Source organism: Lissotriton vulgaris, chromosome 1_1, assembly GCF_964263255.1.
Source record: "Lissotriton vulgaris chromosome 1_1, aLisVul1.2, whole genome shotgun sequence".
Classification (NCBI taxonomy): Eukaryota; Metazoa; Chordata; class Amphibia; order Caudata; family Salamandridae; genus Lissotriton; species Lissotriton vulgaris.
In genome coordinates, this window is record NC_141685.1 from 1133627081 (window position 1) to 1133649005 (window position 21925).

A 21925-nucleotide genomic window follows, 5' to 3' on the forward strand; every position below is an offset into this window, starting at 1 on the left:
TGCTGCTAACAAGACACTCCCGTTTCCTAAAGTATCTGGAATATCAGCAGAGATTTCAGCTTGCGGCACTGTAGGTGCTACTCCTTCATGCATAGAGGTTGAGGGAATACTCGGACCCAAACCTGTGACAATAGGTGGTACTGAAGACGGGCTCAATGTAGGCAGAAGGAAGGGGTTAAGGGCAGCGCCATGAGCCACTACAGGCGATAAACCTACATCTGCGGCATCATTAAGGGCAGCCATCTCCTGATTCTTAGAGAGGTGCAACACTTGCGGCAAAGCCTTAAAATACGAGCGCAAAGATGGCGTGATTTTAGAGCTCACTTCTTCAATATTAACGCTCTTGGTATTTGCCCTTGTTTTAGCCTTTATTTTAACAGTGTTTGATCAAGTGCACTTACTTTTCACCTCCGATGTTAGGAAAGAAGATCCCTTTTTCTTCGGTGGGGCTGCCTTAGGTGAAGCCTTTACTAGTGTCTTCCCCCTTTTCTGACCACTTTGCCCCCTTGGATCTAGTTTTAATCTGGGGTGGGGGGGGGGGGGGGAGTTCAACTCTGGGCTGCCCACCACTTGGACATCCCCCTTATCGCTCCTGGAACACCCTTCCGCCACCTCGTCAGCCACTTTCACGGAGGATGCAGACTCCTCACAGCTCCTCGTGGAAATACCGCAGGAAACGCGCACCAGATTACGGGCTCTCCTGCCCCTCCTCAGCTCCAGGGCTGCTGCAGACCACCGTCGCAGGACCACGGGGGAAACTACGTGCCTCAAGATAGCGTGCGGCGTTTCTTCACTATCGCCGATCCCAGATGCCGAGACACAGGAAACTGCCACGGTAATGCGGCCGCTGCAGCAAGGCATAGATAAGGTGGAAAGACTCCTGTACCGAAGTGATTAAACTACAAAATCGGCGAGGTTTCCAAAATTAGAGCAGCAGCAAACATTAAATAAGGCCACAAGTATAGTCATTTGGTCGGGTCGGGATCAAGTCGGGTCACCGGATAGAGCAAGCAGAGGCCCGCTTCACGGAGCACCACAGCAGCTCAGCCGTCTGCCGCCATGTTCTCCCAACGAGTATTTTCAATACACGTAGACAAAGTTGAGGAAGACATAGTGAAGTTAAAGAGAGAGGATCAAACCCTTCAGGATAGGATGGAGGTGTTAGAAAACAACGATAGACGCAGCAACATACGAGTCCTTAATGTGCCTGAAGGATCTGAGGGTTCTGAAATTAAACAGTTCATGGTTCAGCTTTTGAAAGACTCACTAAGCTTGGGCTATTCAGTGGAGGAGCTCGCCACTGACATCCAAAGTGTACATAGAGAACCCTTTAAACATAACCCACAAAGGCTTAAACCACGTAAGATCCTGATTAACTTCCACACATATGCCCTCAAGGAACAAATACTCAATCAATCCCTTAAACAGAAATCTTTATCAGGGAAGGGGTTCCCTTTTCAAATAAGATCAGACCTGGCTAGAGTCACACAGGAGAGACAGTGGGAACTAGGTAGGCGCTTAGACGCTTTTAGGAAGGTGGGTGCTACAGCTAAGAGAACATTTCCTGCAGCGGTAAAAGTTATGCACAGTAATAAGATGTATAACGTCAGGACAGTGCAGGCAGCGGATGAGCTTTTGTTGGAGCTGGGTAACAGGGCTTCTACATTGTAGGGGAAGGTTGTGTTCTATGGAGCTTTGAGTAGATTTAAATTGAGATATCTTCCCTTCTTTGTTTAAGAATTTAGATAAATGATAGATGCTTGGGGAAAAAAGGCACATATACACACAAATGAGAAACTTAAAAAAAAAAAGTTTTTTCATCTTTTTCATATTTAGTTGCACATAAATTAGGTTATAATGGTCTTCAAACCCAAGGGTCGGGTATCGGGTCGGGTCGGGACTGGATGGGCTAGCCAGGGTCCGTAGGGGGGAGCCATCTACTGGATTTGATCCGGTTAGATACATCCTCCACGGGAAGGGGGGAGGTAATGGGTGGGGTGGTTGGGTTGGGGTGGGGGGTTAAAAGCAAAAAAAGTCCTCATTTGTCATTCCAATACTTTTTTTATGAAGTTCCACTGTTACTTCTTGGCCCGCAGATGAGTCTGTCTTGGTTAGAGTGGTATAGCGGCATTCCTGAGTTTCAGCATCATTATCTGGTAAGAACTGGGCTGGTCCTTTTTTTCTATGGGTATGGCTAATCTAAAGATATGTTCCTGGAACATAAATGGCCTGCGGACTAAACCCAGGGCTAGAAAACTGTTTAACAGTATCTCTGGGATATGGATGTGCAGGTCATCCTGCTCCAGGAAACTCACCTGACCCAAGCTGAGTTAGATGTATTGGTGAAGAAAAATAGGTGGATTGACTTTGCGGTCTCCACCTCCCAAACTACAAATACAAGGGGAGTGTCCTTGATCTTTAAAAAACAGCTAAAGGCTAGATAGATAACCTCCATGGCGGACCCAGGTGGGAGATGGGTCTTTGCCTTATTAAACATCTTGGGGGCTCAATTTACTCTTGTTGGGTATTATGGCACGAATCAAGACGACCCCTCAGTATTAGAGACCATCTTTTTCCACCTTTTATCTTTTCCCGAACCAGTAATATTCGCTGGAGATTTTAATATCATACTTGATCCAATTCTAGACAAGTCACAAAATAACCGGTCCCGTATCCCTTCAAAATCCAGGACTTTTTTGCTCAACTCGATGAAGCAGTTTGGATACGTGGATATTTGGAGGGAAAGGTCTGGGACTCAGCAGGGGGTTTCTTTTAGAAACTATAAATACCACCATCAATCTCGGATTGACTTCGTATTGGTTAGCCACAGTCTAGTTGCTGGTGTTAAAAATATTCATTATTTGCCCATACATTTATCTGACCATGCGGCTGTGGTATTGGAGCTTTTAGTGGCTCCTAATGTTTCATGTAGGAGCTGGACATTTGACCGTTCCCTGCTTTCCCACCCCGATGACGTTTTATCTCTTAAAACTGAGGTCCAGCATTTTCTTAATGAAAATATTGGGTCAGTTGATAATGGTATTGTCTGGGATTCCCTAAAGGCATTTTTACGAGGCCTTATCACCGCCAAGGTGTCTTATAGAAGGAGGAAATATAGGGAGGCTGTTGCTTCAGTCGAAGCAAACATAGCTTAAGTCCAACAAGACATTGATACCAACCGGGCTTCCTCTGCAACTCTCTTGTTAAGCCTACATGATAAGCTTCTCTCCCTAAAGGGACAATTAACTTCAATCTTAAACCAGCGTATTCAAGAAAGATGGGATGCTAGCAAGATCGCCCATTTTGAATACGGTGAGGGCGCAGGGAAGTTATTAGCCTGGAAATCCAAAACCGATCAAATTCGTAACAACATAGATTTGATCATGGTTAACAACGTTCCAAGGTCATCAGACCTGGATATAAGACAAGTTTTTAGAGACTTTTTTCAGGAAATATATCATGAAGATAGAACACCTGAACCTGATCAAATTAGGAAATGGCTGAATCAAATAGCCTTGCCGTCTTTATCAAGTGAACAGAGCGAGTTATTGGATAGTATAATCTCAGAGGGAGAAGTTGAAAAAGCTGTTCAATATGCTAAAAAAGGGAAGGCTGCAGGACCGGACGGTCTACCTGCTGAAATATACAGAGCATTGGAGCAAGAATTAGCCCCCTTTTTGACAGTCCTATTTAATCAAATTTTACAAGACGGCACTCGCCCTCCACCATCTTGGGATAACGCCTCTATAACATTAATCCTAAAGCCCGGAAAGTCACCTACTCAATGTGGGTCCTATAGACCCATATCAATCCTAAATGTGGACTATAACATTTTTACCACAATACTTGCTAAAAGACTAGCAATGGTGGCTCCTGAAATCCTTCACCCTGATGAGAAGGGGTTCGTTAAGGGACGACAGTTATATGAGTTAACTTATGATTTAATAGGGGCAATAGATATGGCCTCTCTGGAGTCCCTCCCCTTGGCCGTCCTCACACTGGACGCAACCAAGGCCTTCGACAGGGTGAACTGGGTTTACCTGTTGGAGGCCTTGGCAAAGTTCAACGTGGGGGGAAAAACGCGGAGGGCAATTGATCTTCTATATCAGAACCCTAGTGCCTGTATTTTGGTGAATGGAGCTCTATCTGAGCCTCTGAACATCTCGAGAGGTACTAGGCCGGGCTGCCCTCTCTCCCCACTCCTGTTCGATCTATACATTGAACCATTTGCCCAGTGCTTAAGAGAGAATGTTAACATCAGACCGCTCATGTATAAGGGGTGGGAGAGAAAGGTGGCCCTAAACGCTGATGATATTCTGGTGTATACCTCAGAGGTACACACTGCGCTCCCAGCAGTCTTAAAGGTGGCCTCTGAGTTTGGAGAAATCTCTGGGTAAGAGATCAACCCTGACAAGACAAAGATGTTGATATGGAACGTAGATCAGATTCCAGCAGATATCACAATACGTCCTGGGAATAAGATGAGATACTTGGGCATTAACATCATGAAAGATATTAATCAGATCGCCAAGATAAATTTCGCTGCCGTAGCTAAGGAATGCCGCAAACTATTAATATCATGGGCACAACTCCCTTTATCATTTTTAGGAAGGGTTAATTTAATTAAAATGTCTATTTTGCCTAAAATTTATTTTCTTTTTAACACAATTCCGTTATATTTTGATCCCTCATTAATAAATAAATTACAATCTGATATTACCTCCTTTATTTGGAGTAACCGCCTTTCGAGGATCTCCTGGAAAAAGTTGAGGAGGCGCAGAGAAAAGGGTGGAATCGCAGCCCCAGACTTCCAGATATATGCATGGGCATTTCAACTATCCCATGTCAGAGTGCTTCTTAAAAATCCATCTGGGTATGGGGCTGGTTCTCTGTATTCCACCCTTCTTATAGGAGAAGGTCTTAGCCAATCAGGGTTTTTGTTTAAGTTTGGGGACCCCAAGTTTTAAAAAAAAATTCAGTTGAAGATTCTGCAAGGAATGGCCAAAATGTGGGCACAGATAACTAAAACCATTAAGGTAGGATACTACAATAGTAGGACTCCGCTTTGGGATCTCCCTGAGAGTCCCGCTTGGTTGAGAGACAGTCTAGCGATACCGATTAAGGAAGCTGGGTTGGATGTTTGGGGTGATTTGTTCACAGAAGGGGAGTTGCTCCCGAGGGAGTGTCTTAGAAACATCATTGGCTCCAACTTTGCTAGATTCAAGTATATGGAAATAGCTAGTTGGACCCACGCATTTGTTTCTCGTACAACGCGTGGAAATAAATTCCCCATAGGAAGTCACAGCCAATAAATATCATCCTTGGTTGATAAACTTCCCGCTAAAAAGGAAATTTCATTATGGTATAACCGGATTATGGAGGAAAGGGATGGCGCTTTCTCATTACCAGAAGACCTTTGGTCATCAACCATAATGGGGTGTAATCTGCAAGGGCTCTGGAGCCTATCCTGTGGAATGTTGTGGGACGTAGTGAAACCATCTTGGCTCCGTAGAAATCACATCTTTACCATCCACAGGGCCTACTACTCTCCATTAAGGCTTTCGAAATTTAATCAGGGGAGCCCGGTAACATGCCCTAAATGTGGTGTGGTAGCTGCTTCGGACTGTCACATGTTTTTTGAGTGTCCCGTTTTGTCAACTTTTTGGGAGGACATAAAAAGAACTTTGTCTCTATCTTTGAACTTGAACATAGTCCTCGATCTCCCACTGATTATCTTTGGTATTTTGGAGGGTCTCCAAAGTTCAGAGAAGAAACTAGTTTTTTACTCTATCTTGCTTGCCAGGAGGGAGATATGCAGAAGATGGAAAGACTCTTTGCCCCCTACAATCGAAGATTGGTACACCTCTATTTTAACTGTCTCCAGATTAGAACTGGGTAGGTCTGGTAATTCAAACAAAAAGGCATTTTGGCATCTATTAAATTGGGCACATTGAATGTCCGGGGTTTTTTTTTTCCCCCGGGTCCAATGATTAAACTACTTGGACATACCCCAGGGCCTGATATCATTGTGGAAATATCCACTCTTTTCTTGGTTTGTTTTCGTCTGGTGAAATAAAGTCGGTTGAGAAGGAGGAGCTGAGGGTTAAGTATCGAGGGTTAAGTTGAGCCCTACCAGCTAATTATTAGCTGAGACAGCATCCCGCTCGTATACCACTCGACTTCATCATGGAAACAAAACCATCGTGGCAAATGAGGGCAATAAAAAAAAATGCAATTTGCCACCATCCTCTGTGAATCCAAGAAAAGATGGTGGCACAAACTTGCATGTTCTACCCACTATTTGAGCCAGTGCTTGAGGAGAATAGATTCAACAGCTATTTTGTTTATAGGTTTCAAGAGCCTTTTGTCTCTATTTTTCCCTGGCATGCATTTGGCTATTAGTCAGGAATTGTCTCCTGCAGTTTTTTCAGCCTTCATTTTATCTTGTGAAATACTGTGCTCTACCTCTTGCCTAGGAGTTTTCATGCCTTTTAGGCCCAAGAAAACACTTGCCATCTTCCATGTGGTTTTATTGTGAATTGTGATGTTGTGGTTACATGAATAAGTTATCCTTTCGTCTGGCAAGCCAGAAAGGAGAATGAAAGGCAACCAGGCATTTAGCCCTTGATACAAAATGACCCACGTCTGGCTCGCCTTCATTAGAGATACATCATACTAGGAACATCATCCTTAATGTATACTCCAGCTCACCTCAAACAAAGGCACATCTAAAGTAGAGCTTTACGTAGGTCTATTCCTGGCCACCTCAGAAACAAGAACATCTCAAACAGCCTTGTGCATGTGTGCCCTTTAGTGTTTTTACTACCATGCACCAGAATGCACTTACATGCAAACACAATTTCATTTGTATTTTTCATAGAATACAAAACATTATAAAAACAGCATTAACATTTAAAAATACATATACATGATATCAGCTTGATACAAAAGGCAATAGCATGTTGCATTATTTTAATCTAATATTTAAAGAAAATTGCATTTAAATACAAAGCAGTTAACTGAGACTATCCAAGACAAACAAGCATTTGCAATGCAATAGGTCTCGCATTTACGCAAGTTTAAGCTATTGGAATTGTAAAAGAAAATGCGTTTTATTTATGTTTTAAAAACCAAAACACAAATAAAAGGCATTGTCATTTACAATGCCAATAGCTCAAACTCGCTTAAATGCAAGAGCTATTGCATTGCAAATGTAAGGCATCACGTCAACAGGATGGTGGGCTGGGGGAAGAGCGGTGGGGGGGGGGGGGGTCGATGGCACAGACAGCGGGCGGGGGGAAACAAGGCAGACAATTGGAGGCGGGTAAAGAAGGCACCAAAGCACACCGTGCCTTCAGTAAGAAAAACTGAAGATAGAAAATAGTGCTCATAGTCTAAATAACACGTACCATGTAACAACTGCAGTAAAGCTCTCTTCCATTTGTGTGCCATCAACTTACAGGTGCCGAGAGTGCGGCCTTTGACAAAGCCTGTGCTCACTACATACAGGGTATTAAGGCACATGGCACGACGGGTCAGTGGCCATGCCATGTCCCTGCTGCTAAAAGTGTATAGGTCACAGAGTACCCTCTGCATCGTCATACGTTGGCAAAAAGAGAATACTAGAGCGTGCCTGGGGGTGGTGTTTAAGGTTGTATAACTCACTCCAACTGATAAGCTTTTAAGTTTGACCCATACCCATAATGTCGCCTTTTGTGGGAATTTCTCATGATTTCTGCATTTTATATGCAATGTCAGTAAATAACCGCAATAACTCTTAACTAGAGCTTTGCCCTGTGTTGACGATGTATTTTTCCAACCATATGAGCATTGCAAAAAGTTTGTTGCCCTAATTCTGCCAATTGGGCATGGTCTGTAAACATGTCCTATTATTACCAGCCACAGGGAATATCCGAAAGGAAGGCTATGTCCTAGGGACAAGGCATGACCAGTATCCCACAGCCATATGTTCACAGCGTGTGAAGTCTTCAGACGTTCATTATAGCTACAGAGAAGATTATGAGGCCGTAGCTAAGAGTAAACAGTGAATTTCTGCATTTTGTTGTTTTGGATTGAAACCACAAATACTTATTTTTTGTCAGGGAATGTCTAATTGTTTACACACAGAATAATTTTGAAGGGACTCACGTAGTGCAGTTAAGTGAACCTGTATGTGGGGTCATAAGAAAAAGTTAGCTTGTACGTGAGAGGTCACAAGTAAGGAGAGCTAGTCTTTGGGTAGCGTGGCTGCCTTGTGGCATGTCAACACATACACTATTTCAAGTCAAGTTACCTAAGATAATTGCTATGAGGTGCGTTAGTCTTCACTAAAGCTCAAACATGGAAACGGTCCCCATGATGACATGAAGTGAAGTAGGTTTGTCTAAATGGTCATACTATAACGGAAGTACGATGTCTGAAGGGTTTTTATTGACTCAGGAGATAATGGCGCACTGCTGTATCAACCGTATATGTAAATTGTTAATATGTATACGGTGCCACCAGGCAATGTGATAATTCCCTAAATCCCCTAAGTGTGTGTAAGGATAACCTTACACCAAAATAATGTCAAATAAATCCCGGGCACACGTGAACAAGGTGTCAATCAAATGATAGTTTTAAAAGGTGCAAAAAGTCTCAAAATTCAATCTTCAATGTATTCTTGTATTTATTATTCAAAGAAACACACAATAACCAACCAACAAGTGTTTCGTCGCCAATGGGAGTTCTCAAGCAACTTCCTCAGGGCTTAGAAAGTTGGTGAATGTCTGGATACAGAATGCTCTGCCGGTGATAATTCCAACCCGGCTGGTATTGACATCTCCGATATGAAAAAGACCAAGGTCTGAGATCCTGAAAAATTATTTTTGCAAGAGGTTATGTAATCTTCGTATAGAACTAGAAGCCAGTGTAAATTCCAACCCGGCTCTAAGCGTTTCTAGTTATAGTCAGAAAGTCCGGTATAACCACAGTATATGGTGATCCAGGCAAAATAACTATAGCAAAAGGTTCTTAGTAGTCAAAGTTCTGTGTAAAAGTTCTAACAGGCAAAAGCTGAGGTGTCAAAGGCATAAATATGTATGGCACTTGATAACCACAAGCGAGCATGCTATACACCACAGCAATTGCAATAAATCACTTCTGCGGATACGCTGAGGTGTTATTGAAGGTCTCATAGGAGTGTCACTGTACTGCCGGAGGCGTGCTATTAGCCTCTGCTCACATGGAGAGTCATCTGTGTCTCTACACGTGGGTCCGCTGTAGTGTCCAAACTGCCGATGCGTGTGAAGCAGTATCCAGGTCTCTCCAGGATACTGCTTCACACACATCAGCAGTTTGGACACACACAAATCAAGGATTGCCTTGGCAGCCATCTCCAAAATTCAACCGGCTGAGGTTTAGAAACATTTACAAGTCGACCTATCAGTGTGCGTCTTGGGTGTCGGCTGACACCTCCTCTCCTTATTGCCAAAAGAAGATACCATATCACAAGCATCCTCTTCTACTGGCTGTTCCCCCTTCTATGTTCATCTCCTGTCCTGATAAAGACCCGCTTAGGATGCTCATAATACCTCGCACCATCCCTCAGGGTCGATACGTCGACGTTACTGTCCATACAATCCTCTAAACCAAACTGGAAATCAAATCCTCTGTTAGCGTGATATGCTTGTAAAATTGGACCTGTCTATCAAAAAAGCCCCTTTGCATTTGTTTGTATTCACATGTCTTCGTGATCACTTCATGGACAGCACTAAAGTCACTAATCACCTAAAGTCACTCAAGACACACTTGAACATTGTAGAGTCTTTGTTTATGTTTCTGGTCACTTGACAGCCATTCTGAAGTAATGTAAAGTACTCACTGCTGATTAAGTTCCGTGTTTACTATTTATTTTTTGTAATATTGGTGTTTTACTTACAAGTGTTTCCATAGTATTTATTACCTTGTACAAATTAGTTATCATACCCGGCAGAACCACTTTTCTTTGTTACATAATGTACCCAGGTTCTGAGGGACACAGGGTCACCCCATTAATTCTAATGGCATCTCTAAAGAGCAGCTGGGTGGCAGAATGCATTGTCCAGCCCACGGTGCCCCATCTGGGACTCTAATCCTGATGACCAACAGCTGCTTATCCATATCCGCCAACAGGCTGCCGAGCATCAGCAGCATGGGAGCTGGCCCGGGCAGGGGTGGCCGGGCCCTAGCAGCACCAGGGCGAGGAAGGGGAGCCCAGCTCACGGATCCGGAATACAGGCACAGTGACAGCAATGTGGGGAGGGACCTTTATTTCCCGGAACCATATAATGTAGCACCATGGTATAAAATTAGCAAGGGGACCAAAAGAGGAAAGGACCGAAGGCATCTTGGTGAAGTTTCGAAATTTTACAAGTCCTAACAAATGTGCCATCTTTAAGTGGGAACCTAAAATGCACATCAAGAATATGCTTCTATGAAAAACACAAGACGATAGTAAACAGTAAATGGGATAAAATGTAGCATCATTCACTGATTGCCAGAGAACAGTGAAAGATTGCTATTCTTGCAAATGTTACAGGAGGTTCCTTTCCTATGGAAGCCTCTATCATCTGTCTTACATCATTATGTCGGTGGTAGCGCCATCTTTGTGAAGATCACGGCGTTGCTTTCTTGCTGCAGTGTTAGGGTGTAACAGTCATCTTTGTAAAGGGATTTATAGTTTGACTAGGAGGAGTTTGTGAGTTTGTCTGTTCATGCTGGTCACAAATGTATGACAATCTTAACAAGCATTTGCAATGCTAAAGATCTTGCATTTACGCAAGACCTATTGCATTGCAAATGGTAGTCATCACAGCCAACAAGAGGGAGGGCGGGGGGAGAAGGTACGGACAACAGGAGGGTGGAAGGAAAGGAAGAAAGCATTGACAACAGGAGGGAGGGCTGGGGGGGAAGAAGGCACGACAATGGGAGGGAGTAAGGAAGGCACCAAAGCACTTTGTGCATACAGTAGGAGAACCCCATTAAAGAAAATAGTGCTAACAGTCTAAATAACACGTGCCATGTAACACTCGAAGTAAAGAGGCCAGTCGCCATGGGAGGTGACAAATGAAGAGGAGGCGGTACTAAGGAGGAACTAACAAGCATATTGACGAATCAAAAGCCAGGATTTAGGACAGACAATGACACAAGCCAATGGCAAATATGGGCGGAGAGTGGGCGGGGCTTCTATTCGCTACTCCACCGCAACAAGTCTCGCAGAGCTGCTCATGCGCGCTGGCTCAGACTAGACCTAAAAACATACTATGAATTTCAACTTGTAATTGATAATAGAAAAAAGGGCTATGTCTACTTAGATAGACCTAAAATGGACCAAGGATAATTCCGAATTTGAACTCCACTGGATTTAAAATTGATATAAAAATGCCTAACATTAAGATCCAAAGTAAAATGGATAACAAATTGGAAAAAGGTGTTTTGCTTTAAAAAAAAATCAATAATCAGACTCAAAGAGTTTCAATGTCACCAATCTCTTAAATCAAATTTTAAAAGCTGCTTAGAAAGAGTGACATCTAAATCTGACTCGTTGAAGTTACCAGATTAAAAAATCTATATTATCTATAGAATTAATTTCTGTGAAAATAAGTGCTTATATGGACTAGAACTCAGCCATCTTAATGGCATTCCATAATCTTGGGTAAACCTCTTTAAAAAATGCATACCACTTCTAACTGTAGCTGAATTTCCTATATTGATATAGATTTGATCACCGTTAAATAACATTCGGATAGAATGGTTTTGACAATCTCAATTGAAGCACTTCCGTGTAGAGGCAAACACTCAATTCTATAGGCGAGTATTGCAGTAACTATTGTTGATGCATCAACACTCAAGCAACAAACTGTAGTGGGGTATATTGCTGGACTAGGCCAATATTAGCCCTCCAGGTATATTTCTTCTTCCAAAAGTGATGTTCTAAATGTCATAATCTTTATTTTTCAGATGTAATTTATAAACTGCTTTCAAGACATAAATTTCATCTGAAAGCCTATGAGTGTAAAATCTAATAACATAGTATCACCAGCATACATTAAATAGTAATCTTGTTTGCTCAGCTGTGGTGGGAAATATCTTATCCTGTTTAATTCTGCTGGGAGGTTGGCAAGATACAGAGAAAAGAGCAAGGGTCAATTAATTTACATTTAAGGTGGCAATAAATTCAATGGCTGCGGCCAGTTGAACCCTTATCCAACTTTCTGTATGACACTTCTTCAATTCATTTATTAGAAGGACAGGTAGATTAACTTTATGAAAAGTGGCTGGAAATTGCTGCTTAAAGTGGTAGCTTTTAATGCTGTTTCAGTTTGAATCTATTTGTTTGATATACTGCTGACTTGGCAAAACAAACAATACAATCAACACATACAACTAAAAATTACAAAATATTAAAAGGAAGTAATAGTACTATACATATAAAAAAGTTGTATGCTTAAATTACAGAATTACAACTTGATCTAATTTCAGATTTAGATAAATTATACTAGACAAGGAATAAACAAAAAAACAACTCAATTCATTCCTTAGGATCACATAGATAACATGCTACAGGATGCCTCCTCACCCACTAGACACTGTATAATATTTCACCTATTGATTAAAACAAAGAGGCCTCCATAATAAAATTCAAACCAGACATCAAATTGGTTTCAATAGAATTCCTTCTAAAATCTCCCTTCTGCCCTTCTTATTCGTTAAGCAAAACTAGAACCACCAAAGTTCTGTAATTTCTATAGGTGGGATGTTTCTCACATAGCAGCCCAAAAGAGTTAATATTATAGATTGTGAAACAGTTTGCTCTGAAGCCTTGCTACTTTAAAGTAAGTAGGGGTACATGCGTTGACAATTCATTCAAGAGATATATGATGTATTTCACAAACAGCTTTCTAGCAGCATCTAATAGCTTGTGGGCCTATACTTGGGGGGAATATTCCCAAAAGAGATATATATATTCACCAGCATGGAAAAATAAAAGCAATTGCACAAGAAGTCTGACTCTGGCAATATTTTGAAGTTTGCGTACCTGTCTGTGCTGCTAAGCACATTAAGGACAAGTTGGATCTATATATATATGTATATGAAGAGTGGAGGGTGTGCTGTGCTGATCTGTGGCTGACAGACTGTGTTTTCCCTTTGAAAAAGAAGCATGTTGCTTTGAAACGCGTCAGGGAAGGTAATGAACAATTGGAAAGCTGAGCTGGTTTCAGAAAATAAATGGTTCTGTGAACTTATTTTTCGTGGAGTGGCGTCCTTAAGCAGCGGGCACTTTTGTTGAAATTTCATACACGGTAGCCTCACCGTGGAGGATGCACCGCCATTAAATGATGGGTCTGCAAGGTTTGGAACTGTGCTTAACCTGTCTGCAGCACGAGGAATAAAATAAAGAAAAGGAACTGGCATGTCTTTCTGAGGCCCAATGGAGGGCTTAAAATAACCGGAAAAAGAACACTGTTTTAAAATATTTCATCTGCAAGCAAATTACACAGACCCCACTGGAGGGGAAGAATTGGGCACAGCACAAAAACTTCAAACCCCAGAATGCACACGAATTTCCACACCTGTTTAAGTGAGGCCTCTGGAGAGGTTAATTGAAAAAGTAAAAAACGAACTGAAGGCTGGAGGGTGTGCTGTGCTGATCTGTGGCTGACAGACTGTGTTTTCCCTTTGAAAAAGAAGCATGTTGGTTTGAAACGCGTCAGGGAAGGTAATGAACAATTGGAAAGCTGAGCTGGTTTCAGAAAATAAATGGTTCTGTGAACTTATTTTTCGTGGAGTGGCGTCCTTAAGCAGCGGGCACTTTTGTTGATATATATATATATATATATATATATATATATATTTTCAAGCTCCAGATACACCGGTATCGTGGGTCACTCTTGGTGTCGGTTGCCGTGAAACGCAGCGGTGTACCGCGTTTTCAAATTGCAGCTCCAGTCCTCCTTACCCATACCCAGCCGGGCCGCGAACGAAGACACAGCACTCACGGGCTCAAGTAATGCAGCAAAGTTTTTATTCAAGCAAACGCGTTTCGGGACAGCGTCCCTTCGTCAGTGGTTCAACAATGAGGAACGCAGCACAATTTTTTAAAACCCACAATTGGTCACAAAAATGAAAGACGGACTATTCGCGACCACAATAAGGTAGTGCCATCTTGGAGTGTCTGAAACGGCTTTGATGCCCATATTTGAGTATACAAATCAAACGAGATTTCTTTTAGTTTTTGAATTTTAACAAGACATTTAGCCGTGTATCGGCAAGCACGACTCTAGGATTATGGTCGTAGCACAACATATATATATATATTTGATGGTAACCATGTGCAAATTTTGAAAAATGCACAAAAATGCATTTTTCAAAGTGCCATGTAGCGCACACTTGCTCATAGGCCATGTGTGCGCTTCACAAGTGCACTTTCTTTTGGGGGTGCTTTAGGGGGGCCTTAGGCCTCTGGGTACCCTTGGTATTGCATTACCTAATGTGACATTACCAATTAGGTAACCGCATATTAGGTAATGCAGAACCATTTGCATCTATAGGAGCGAAGGGGGTACTATTACCAAATAGAGATTACCTAATTGCGATTGCGAATCTTTAGGAATCGTTATTAGGTAATAGCTATTTTCTTACGTTCCATTTTGCATTCCTTAAATAGCGATGACCTAAAATTCACTATTTAAGGAACGTATAATGGTTTTTTAATACATGAGGTATTATATATTTTATATAGAATACTCCCTCTCCACATGCCAGGAATGATGCCACTAAACAGACATGCATTAAATAAAAGGCACAAAACTTTGGCCCAGGACTTTGTGTTTGTTCGTACAGCTGCAACTGGGCTCTATCCGGGCCTTGAGCCTGGGAAGCTTTAGCAGATTAAATTATGATAACCATTAGATCAACTGTACAGGACTATTTATTATAAAAATTGCATTATCAGTACTAGGACTCTGATTTATAAATAGGTGACAATCGATTAACTTCATACAGATTGTCAAAATGGGTTTTAGAGAATTTTTTCACTAACTGGAACAAATCGAAATATTATTGCCTAGATTTAAAGACTAAGGCATCATTTAGAGTTTGGCAAACAAGATACTCCATAACAAACGTGACGGAATACCCTGTCAGACAAACTCTTGGTCTGTCTGCCCTATTTAGAGTCAGGCGGTCAGATTTCTAATTGCGATGACCCTTATAGCTTTGTCAATGGAAAGCTTCCTCCAACTGCCTGGTGGAGTGCTGGCCATTGGAGTAAGGAAAGCAAACATCGTGGCCTATTTAGGGTGGACTGCCTGATGTTCTTTTTTCTGTATGTCACCACCAGTGAACATTTGGTGGTGACAACCAGAATAAGTCAAATAATGACCCCTACAACACCTAACAAACACTCACTGGAAAAGGGAGTCGGTCATTAGTTGTTTTCTTTTTAAACTCCTATTTTGGGAGTTTTTTTTGACAAACAAAAAGTTTGGTGGATGCTCCTCAAAACCGATCGGAGTAAAAACCAGACTTTTAGTGACTTCAGAGGAACTACCATGATGGCAGTTCCTCTGAAGGTACAGAGATCAGCACAATAACAGCGGTGCTCTCTAAATATGGCAGGTGGTAGTCCAGGGGGGTGGAAGATGTAATGTCCTCCACCACCCTGATGGACGTCAGGCCTCTCGCCAAACTCTAAATTAGGCCCTAAATGCTAAAAGTCTACCTGATTCCCCTTAATAAATGTGTTATTAATCCTAGACCAGGGTTTAAATAATTTTCTTTACCTATTATTGATACTTTCATGATGTTGCCATGCATTCTCGACATCCTTTTACGACAGCAATAAAATAAATTATAGATATTTATAATATTAAGTGTGCGTCAGTTGCCTGCTATGGTGCAGGTTCTTGGGGTCATACAAATGTGGATATTATACAGGAGGAGGAAAATTCCTTTCTTAAACAACTGCTATATGTACCAATTAGCTGCGCATAATTTATATGCCATTCTAAATTAGGTATTGCATTTATAGAGGACTGCATTAATCAGACCTCATCATTACTGTGGTATTCGATATGGTAAAAACCAGCCGCAACACTGAATACAAAAATAGTGAATGTTTGTTTTAAACTGGATGGTGTAGATTAGATGCCATGGTTAATGTATATAAGGTACATGTTCAATAGCCTAATGACTACCTGAGTATTTTGATGAGTCTGAATCTAGACGATTGTGAGCAAGAGAGACCGTTACCAGTTTTTTACAATTAGGAAAAATTGAAGGGATATTAGGGAGGTGTAAAAACCCACAGTCCACTCACACTTACTCTTGCTCACTAAAGAAGGTATGCAACCGTATTTTAGTATGGTTACTAAATTACATCATAGACTCATCCTTACAAGATTTCATCTTAGTACCATTTACTAATTAATTGCATTCCTTGTAAAATATGACTTTTGTGAAAAGCTACCTGTCTGCCCATGTGACTGGCTAAAAACACAATGTACTTTACACTTATTATTTTTTGGGGGTTTCTATTCAATACCAAGGAAGCATTATATTAATCCGCTGCTAAAAAAAAAAATAATAATAAGCAATGTCAACTTTACCTTATTTATTTACAGCAACTTCACCCCCAATCCCTTCAAATTATGCCTATCTGTGGATAACTTTATTTGGCATGCAAGGAAGATTATAAGGGTCATAACTGAAACATTATTATATGGTAAACTGAATGTCTTTAGTGATTCAAAGAAAATGATTTAGGCATAATATGAACTTATGCAAAATTTTGGGTATATTTAGGATTTTATCAACAGGTTTTTATAATGTTTTAATGAAATAGTCAGAATAACAGCTGGTCTATGTTGCCTAATTCAACATGATTTGTGCGATTTATTGCTTGTTATGCCATTGTGTCTAACTTTGAAGGATGTTTAATGTAAAGATGTATTGTTATGGTTGTAACATCATAATTACTTTTTAAACTATGTTTTTAATGGATTTTATAGTGAGTTTTATGGTTTCTAAATTAACCGAATAAAGTTGATTAATTGACTGACCGATAGTACATATGTTTATTTCAATTTCTTTTACTTGCGTTCTATTTTAAATATTAGTTTATGTGAATCCCCTGCTACGATTACTTTGTTTCATTGCGTTTCTCTTTCCATTACTGTATTTTTGTCCATCAACAGCCACTGTAAGGCGATTAAATAGCCCTTCCTTTGCCAGGGTTACTGCTATACAAAGAACTGAATATATTAGGTATCCCAGAATAAAATCACAGGAATCTCCTAGAGTAAAGTAACACATAAACACCAGAGTGTATTCACAAGTGAACCCCATAGTGAATTCACAACCGTACCCCAGAATGTACTCACATAAAGCCTTTATCCTGTGCCGCGGACGTCCAAGATAAAATTGATAAGGTATCGATAACCTGCGGGAGAGAAAAAATACAACTTGTGAAGTCAAGTACAGTAACAAGAACCAAGAAAGCAAGAAGTCACATTTAAAAGACAACAAGTGACTGCAGCCTTTATGATAATACATTGTACTTGAGATCACTTTGCTTCACAACGACCGTGACAAAAAATGAGAAAGTACCATACTGATACTTCCAACTTTAGAATGAGTTGCTCTTTCACAACTGTGCTTTTAAAAGACAGACCTATTTCTGTCGGTCATCCAGGTTACCAGCATGGAAGGCAGTGATCCAGCCGTTAGTGTTCTTGTCAGGTGCTTCAAGAAGGTCCTAGGAGATTTTAGTCCATCAACAATGAACTACGTTATCACTGCTTCTTCAAATCCATCATGAGTAGGGTTCTTGTGTGACGGATATAAATAACCACATATTTATATTGCTAAAGTGTAATTAGGTCTCGGCTAGCGAAGGCTGCGCTTGCGCAGTCTCGCTGGCGAGATCTTATGTTTTCCAGAGTGGGGCTTGAACCCGCCCCTCTTCTCCATTGGCTGGCCTCCTAAATGCTGACCAGCCATTGGAGAAGAGGTATGTCCTTTAATTTAAGCCCCGTCTTTTTCAGATTGAGGGGCGTGTTTTTTAGTTTCTTTCTCTCCTCTTCCCATTGGCTGGAATTTTACATTCCAGCCAATGGGAAGAGGAGAGAAAGAAAAACACGTCCCCAGTCTGAAAATGACCGGGCTTTTCTGAGAGTCATTTCTGCTTGACCGCTGCCGCAAGAAGTAGAGAAGCTGCCGGTGCGGGGCTCCCGTGGTTAAGGGAGAGCCCCCCAGATGCCCCTGGTGCAGCCCGACGGTGGAGGGGGCGCGAGGCACATTGCCGGTGCCTGCCCCCACCGCGAGTGAAGCAAGGGAGAACGTCTGAATCCTCCGACCCAGCCGGTGAGTGCTCGCTTTTCTTGCCTCTGCCTCCTGTTTGTGATCACTTTTCTTGCCTCTGCCCCCTGTCTGTGATCGCTTTTCTTGCCTCTGCCCCGTTTGTGCTCGCTTTTCTTGCCTCTGCCCCCGTTTATCTTCCTAATCCTCGACGCCTCCTCTCCCCCCACCCCTCTTCTCACCTCCTCTCCTGGGCTCTCCCGTCCCGGCCAATGCGCTCCCTGGCTGCCGCCGCTGCTGCTGGGCTCTGTGTGGAGGGTTTGCATTTACCCTCCTTCTTCCTCCTCCTCCTCCCCCCCCCCATCATGCCCCGCACATCCCGGCCACATTCCATGGGCCCTGAGAGTCGGGCGCACCAGTCGGCCCCAGTACAGCCCCCCTCGTGCCGGCGCCATAGAGTTGGCGCCCACTGCGGGCAGAGCGGCCCCGTCGCGCAGTGCTCTCTGGGATACGGGGTGTCTGTCTGGGGCAGTTCCGGATTACCTGCTGCGGCCTGAGCATTGGTCCCGAGAAGTGAGGGGGCAGCGGGCGTGATGCTGGCCAAGTGGGGGCGCACTGCGGGAGTAGAGGCCTTGGAGGGGGCTGGGGGTGCTGCAACGCCCCTGTGCCGCATGGGCAGCGGTTTATGCAGAGCATTACGGCCATACCGAACCCTGCGGCTCCCACAGCCACGTCTCACACTCTGGGGCGGGTGCTGCTCACCACCGGGGGGCCCACGGACACTACCCGGCTCTAGGTGAGTTTGGGACCCTCCAGACCTCCGTCACCCGTCCCACAGAGGGAACCGAGGCCTCAGTCACCCCCGGGACCCCCTAGTCTCATGGCTATGGGCAGCATCTTTCAAGGAAGAGAGGGCGGGGTGGGGGAAGGGCATGGAACCGACAGCTGATGCTGATGGTGCGAAATGCAGGACGGAGATGGTATGTGGAAACTATGAAATTGTTATTACCCGCCTGGCAGAAACTTGTGCGTCCGTAGGAGTGAACTCTGAATGAAGTACATTCATCGTAGATTCGAAGGTCACCACTGTATCCAAAGGGACTGTGGGTATTAGTGACAGTGAACCCAGATATCGATTATAGGACCCCGTTGGTGGATGTGTTGTTCAGCCCTGGTATAACCTATTCAAAGAATTTGTTTACGAATACCAAGAGCTGGTCGTTTAAATAATTTTTAAAAAAAGAGTGGATGTCCCTCCATCTCGCTTACAGAAAACTGCAGGTAACATATGTAAGGTCTGCTGACAATTAGAACCAGACGCACTTCCAATAAGGTCCTATGAATAAAAAGAACAACCAAAAGAAATTTGAGTCATGAATCCTAACCAGGTTAGCGAGAACATAGATTGGTAAATCTGGCGGGTCCTGATGAAGGTGGTTTCTATCGCTGTTACCTTCCACCGAAACGCGCTGACCAAAGTCCTTTTAAAATCCCACTGACTAGAGTGGATAGATATTGGACAATAGAGATAATAATAATAGGAATGTTAACATGTCCAGATGTATGAGGCTATGACTGTGTGCTGAATGAGAGAAAGTGGGGAATGTGTGTTTTGTTCTCTACCTGGTTATAGGTGTGTCTTTCTTGTATGAATAATGAAAAATGTTCTTTGAATCATGATTTTTTTTATTATAACGTATTATGTAAAGAAATGAACTGTTTTTAATAACTGAAAAAAATGATATGAAAACAACCAATGAGAAAGTCAAAATGACGTATAATTATGGATTGGTTATGCCCATGTAATTGAAGGTAAATCTCGTGAAAATAATAGGAGGCCGTGGGGGAGTTGTTTTTTGTATGTTGGAACCGAGGCCTCTGTCACCCCTGGGACCCCCTAGTCTCATGGCTGTGGGCAGCATCCTTCTAGGAAGAGAGGGCGGGGTGGGGGTTGGGCGTGGAACTGACGGGGTGCGGGGAAAGGGGGGCAGGAGCCTGGGGGTGAGCAGATCTAGAGAAGCTGGGATGGGGCAGGAGCTTGGAGTGTATAACTGCGTCTGGGTAGGTGGGGTATGAACCCAGGGTGTAGAACTAAAGGATGAGGTGGGCGTGGAACTGAAGGTGGAGGCTAACAAGAGGGGGACAGAAACCTAGGGGTGGGAAGATCTAGAGATCAGAAGCTGGGTTAGGACAGGAGCTTGGATGTATAACTGTGCCTGGGTGGGTGTGACAGAAGGCTGTGCTGCATGTAGAACTGAAGGCCACGGTGGGCGTAGAACTGAAGGTGGAGGCTAAGAAGGGGCGGGGAGAGACAGAAGCCTGAGGGTGAGCAGATCTGGAAAAGCTGGGGTGGGGTAGGAGCTTGGAGTGTATAACTGAGTCTGGGTGTAATTGAGGTGCTTTAAGTATCCCGAGGCATAAGTCCTGCGCTATAAACGTTTGAGCTTGTAGCGAGCAACGTTTGTTTCATTATTGTGGAAATGAACAGTAAAAAGCAGCAGACTGCAAAGCAGGCCCATTAAACAGCCCAAAAACCGGTCAACGCACAGACCCGCCCGCCGGGCAGTGCCCGTTTGCACTACTGGCCACCCCGGGCATGCATGACGGGCGAAGAAGGAAGGCTCAACAAGGGGTGCATGGGGGCGGGGTGTACACCGGGTAGGCGAAGAGAGGGCACGGCCAGTGTTAAGGGGCGACTGTGGCGTTACTGGGCAGAGGTGGGCCTGTGGTTGTGATCGGTTTTCTTGCCTTTGTTCCCTGGTTGTGATCGTTTTTGGAGTGTATAACAGTCTGGGTGGATGGGGTATGAACCCAGAGTGTGGAACTGAAGGCTAAGGTGGGCGTGCAACTGAAGGTAGGGGCTAGGAAGAAGGAGGGGGGCAGGAACCTGGGGGTGAACAGATCTAGAAATGCTGGGGTGGGACAGGAGCTTGGAGTGTATAACTGAGTCTGGGTGGGTGGGGTATGAACTGAGAGTGTGGAGCTGAAGGCTGAGGTGGGAGTGGAACTGAAGGTGGAGGCGGGGAAGGGGGTGACAGAAGCCTGGAGGTGAGCAGATCTAGAGATCAGAAGCTGGGTTAGGACAGGAGCTTGGATGTATAACTGCTTCTGGGTGGGTGTGACTGAAAGCTGTGGTGCACGTGGAACTGAAGATGGAGGCTGTGGTGCACATAGAAGTGGAGGCTCGGGTGGGGGTAGGAGTGCATCAGCCGGAGCGACACTAGTGTTGAAAATGGAGAGCTGGGGTGGATGGGGCTGATGTGGGGTGAAGGGCAGAGCTAAAAATATGGATTTTTGGATCTCGTCAGCGTATGGCTGGGGCGGACAGTCAAGTGTCCTCTTTTTTTGTTGTTGCACAGATTGAACGTATACTTAAAACATTATTAAAAGTGGACTACAGGATGCCACATGGAATATGGACAGATTGTGGGAATACTTTAAAATACGTTCATATTTTGTTTTGTTTTCTAAATATATGTTAAATGTGTTATAAGTATTTAGATATGTATTACTACTTGTGGACCGGTTTTGGCTTATAAGGGGCCTAATCAGTGAAAATCAGCTTGATACCTTTACTGGTGTACACGGCGCGCTGAGGAAAACATAA

The 21925-nt window shown here is 43.2% G+C and overlaps 1 protein-coding gene across 2 annotated transcripts in view; it reads right to left on the reverse strand.

Moving 5' to 3' along the window:
- VAV1 (vav guanine nucleotide exchange factor 1) overlaps positions 1–21925 on the reverse strand; it is a 606828-nt gene that overhangs the window by 232590 nt on the left and 352313 nt on the right. For both annotated transcript variants that reach the window (XM_086963789.1, XM_086963790.1), the window contains exon 3: positions 17403–17461. In XM_086963789.1, coding sequence (XP_086819915.1) covers positions 17403–17461 — 59 coding nt within the window. The remainder of the gene's footprint in view (positions 1–17402; positions 17462–21925) is intronic.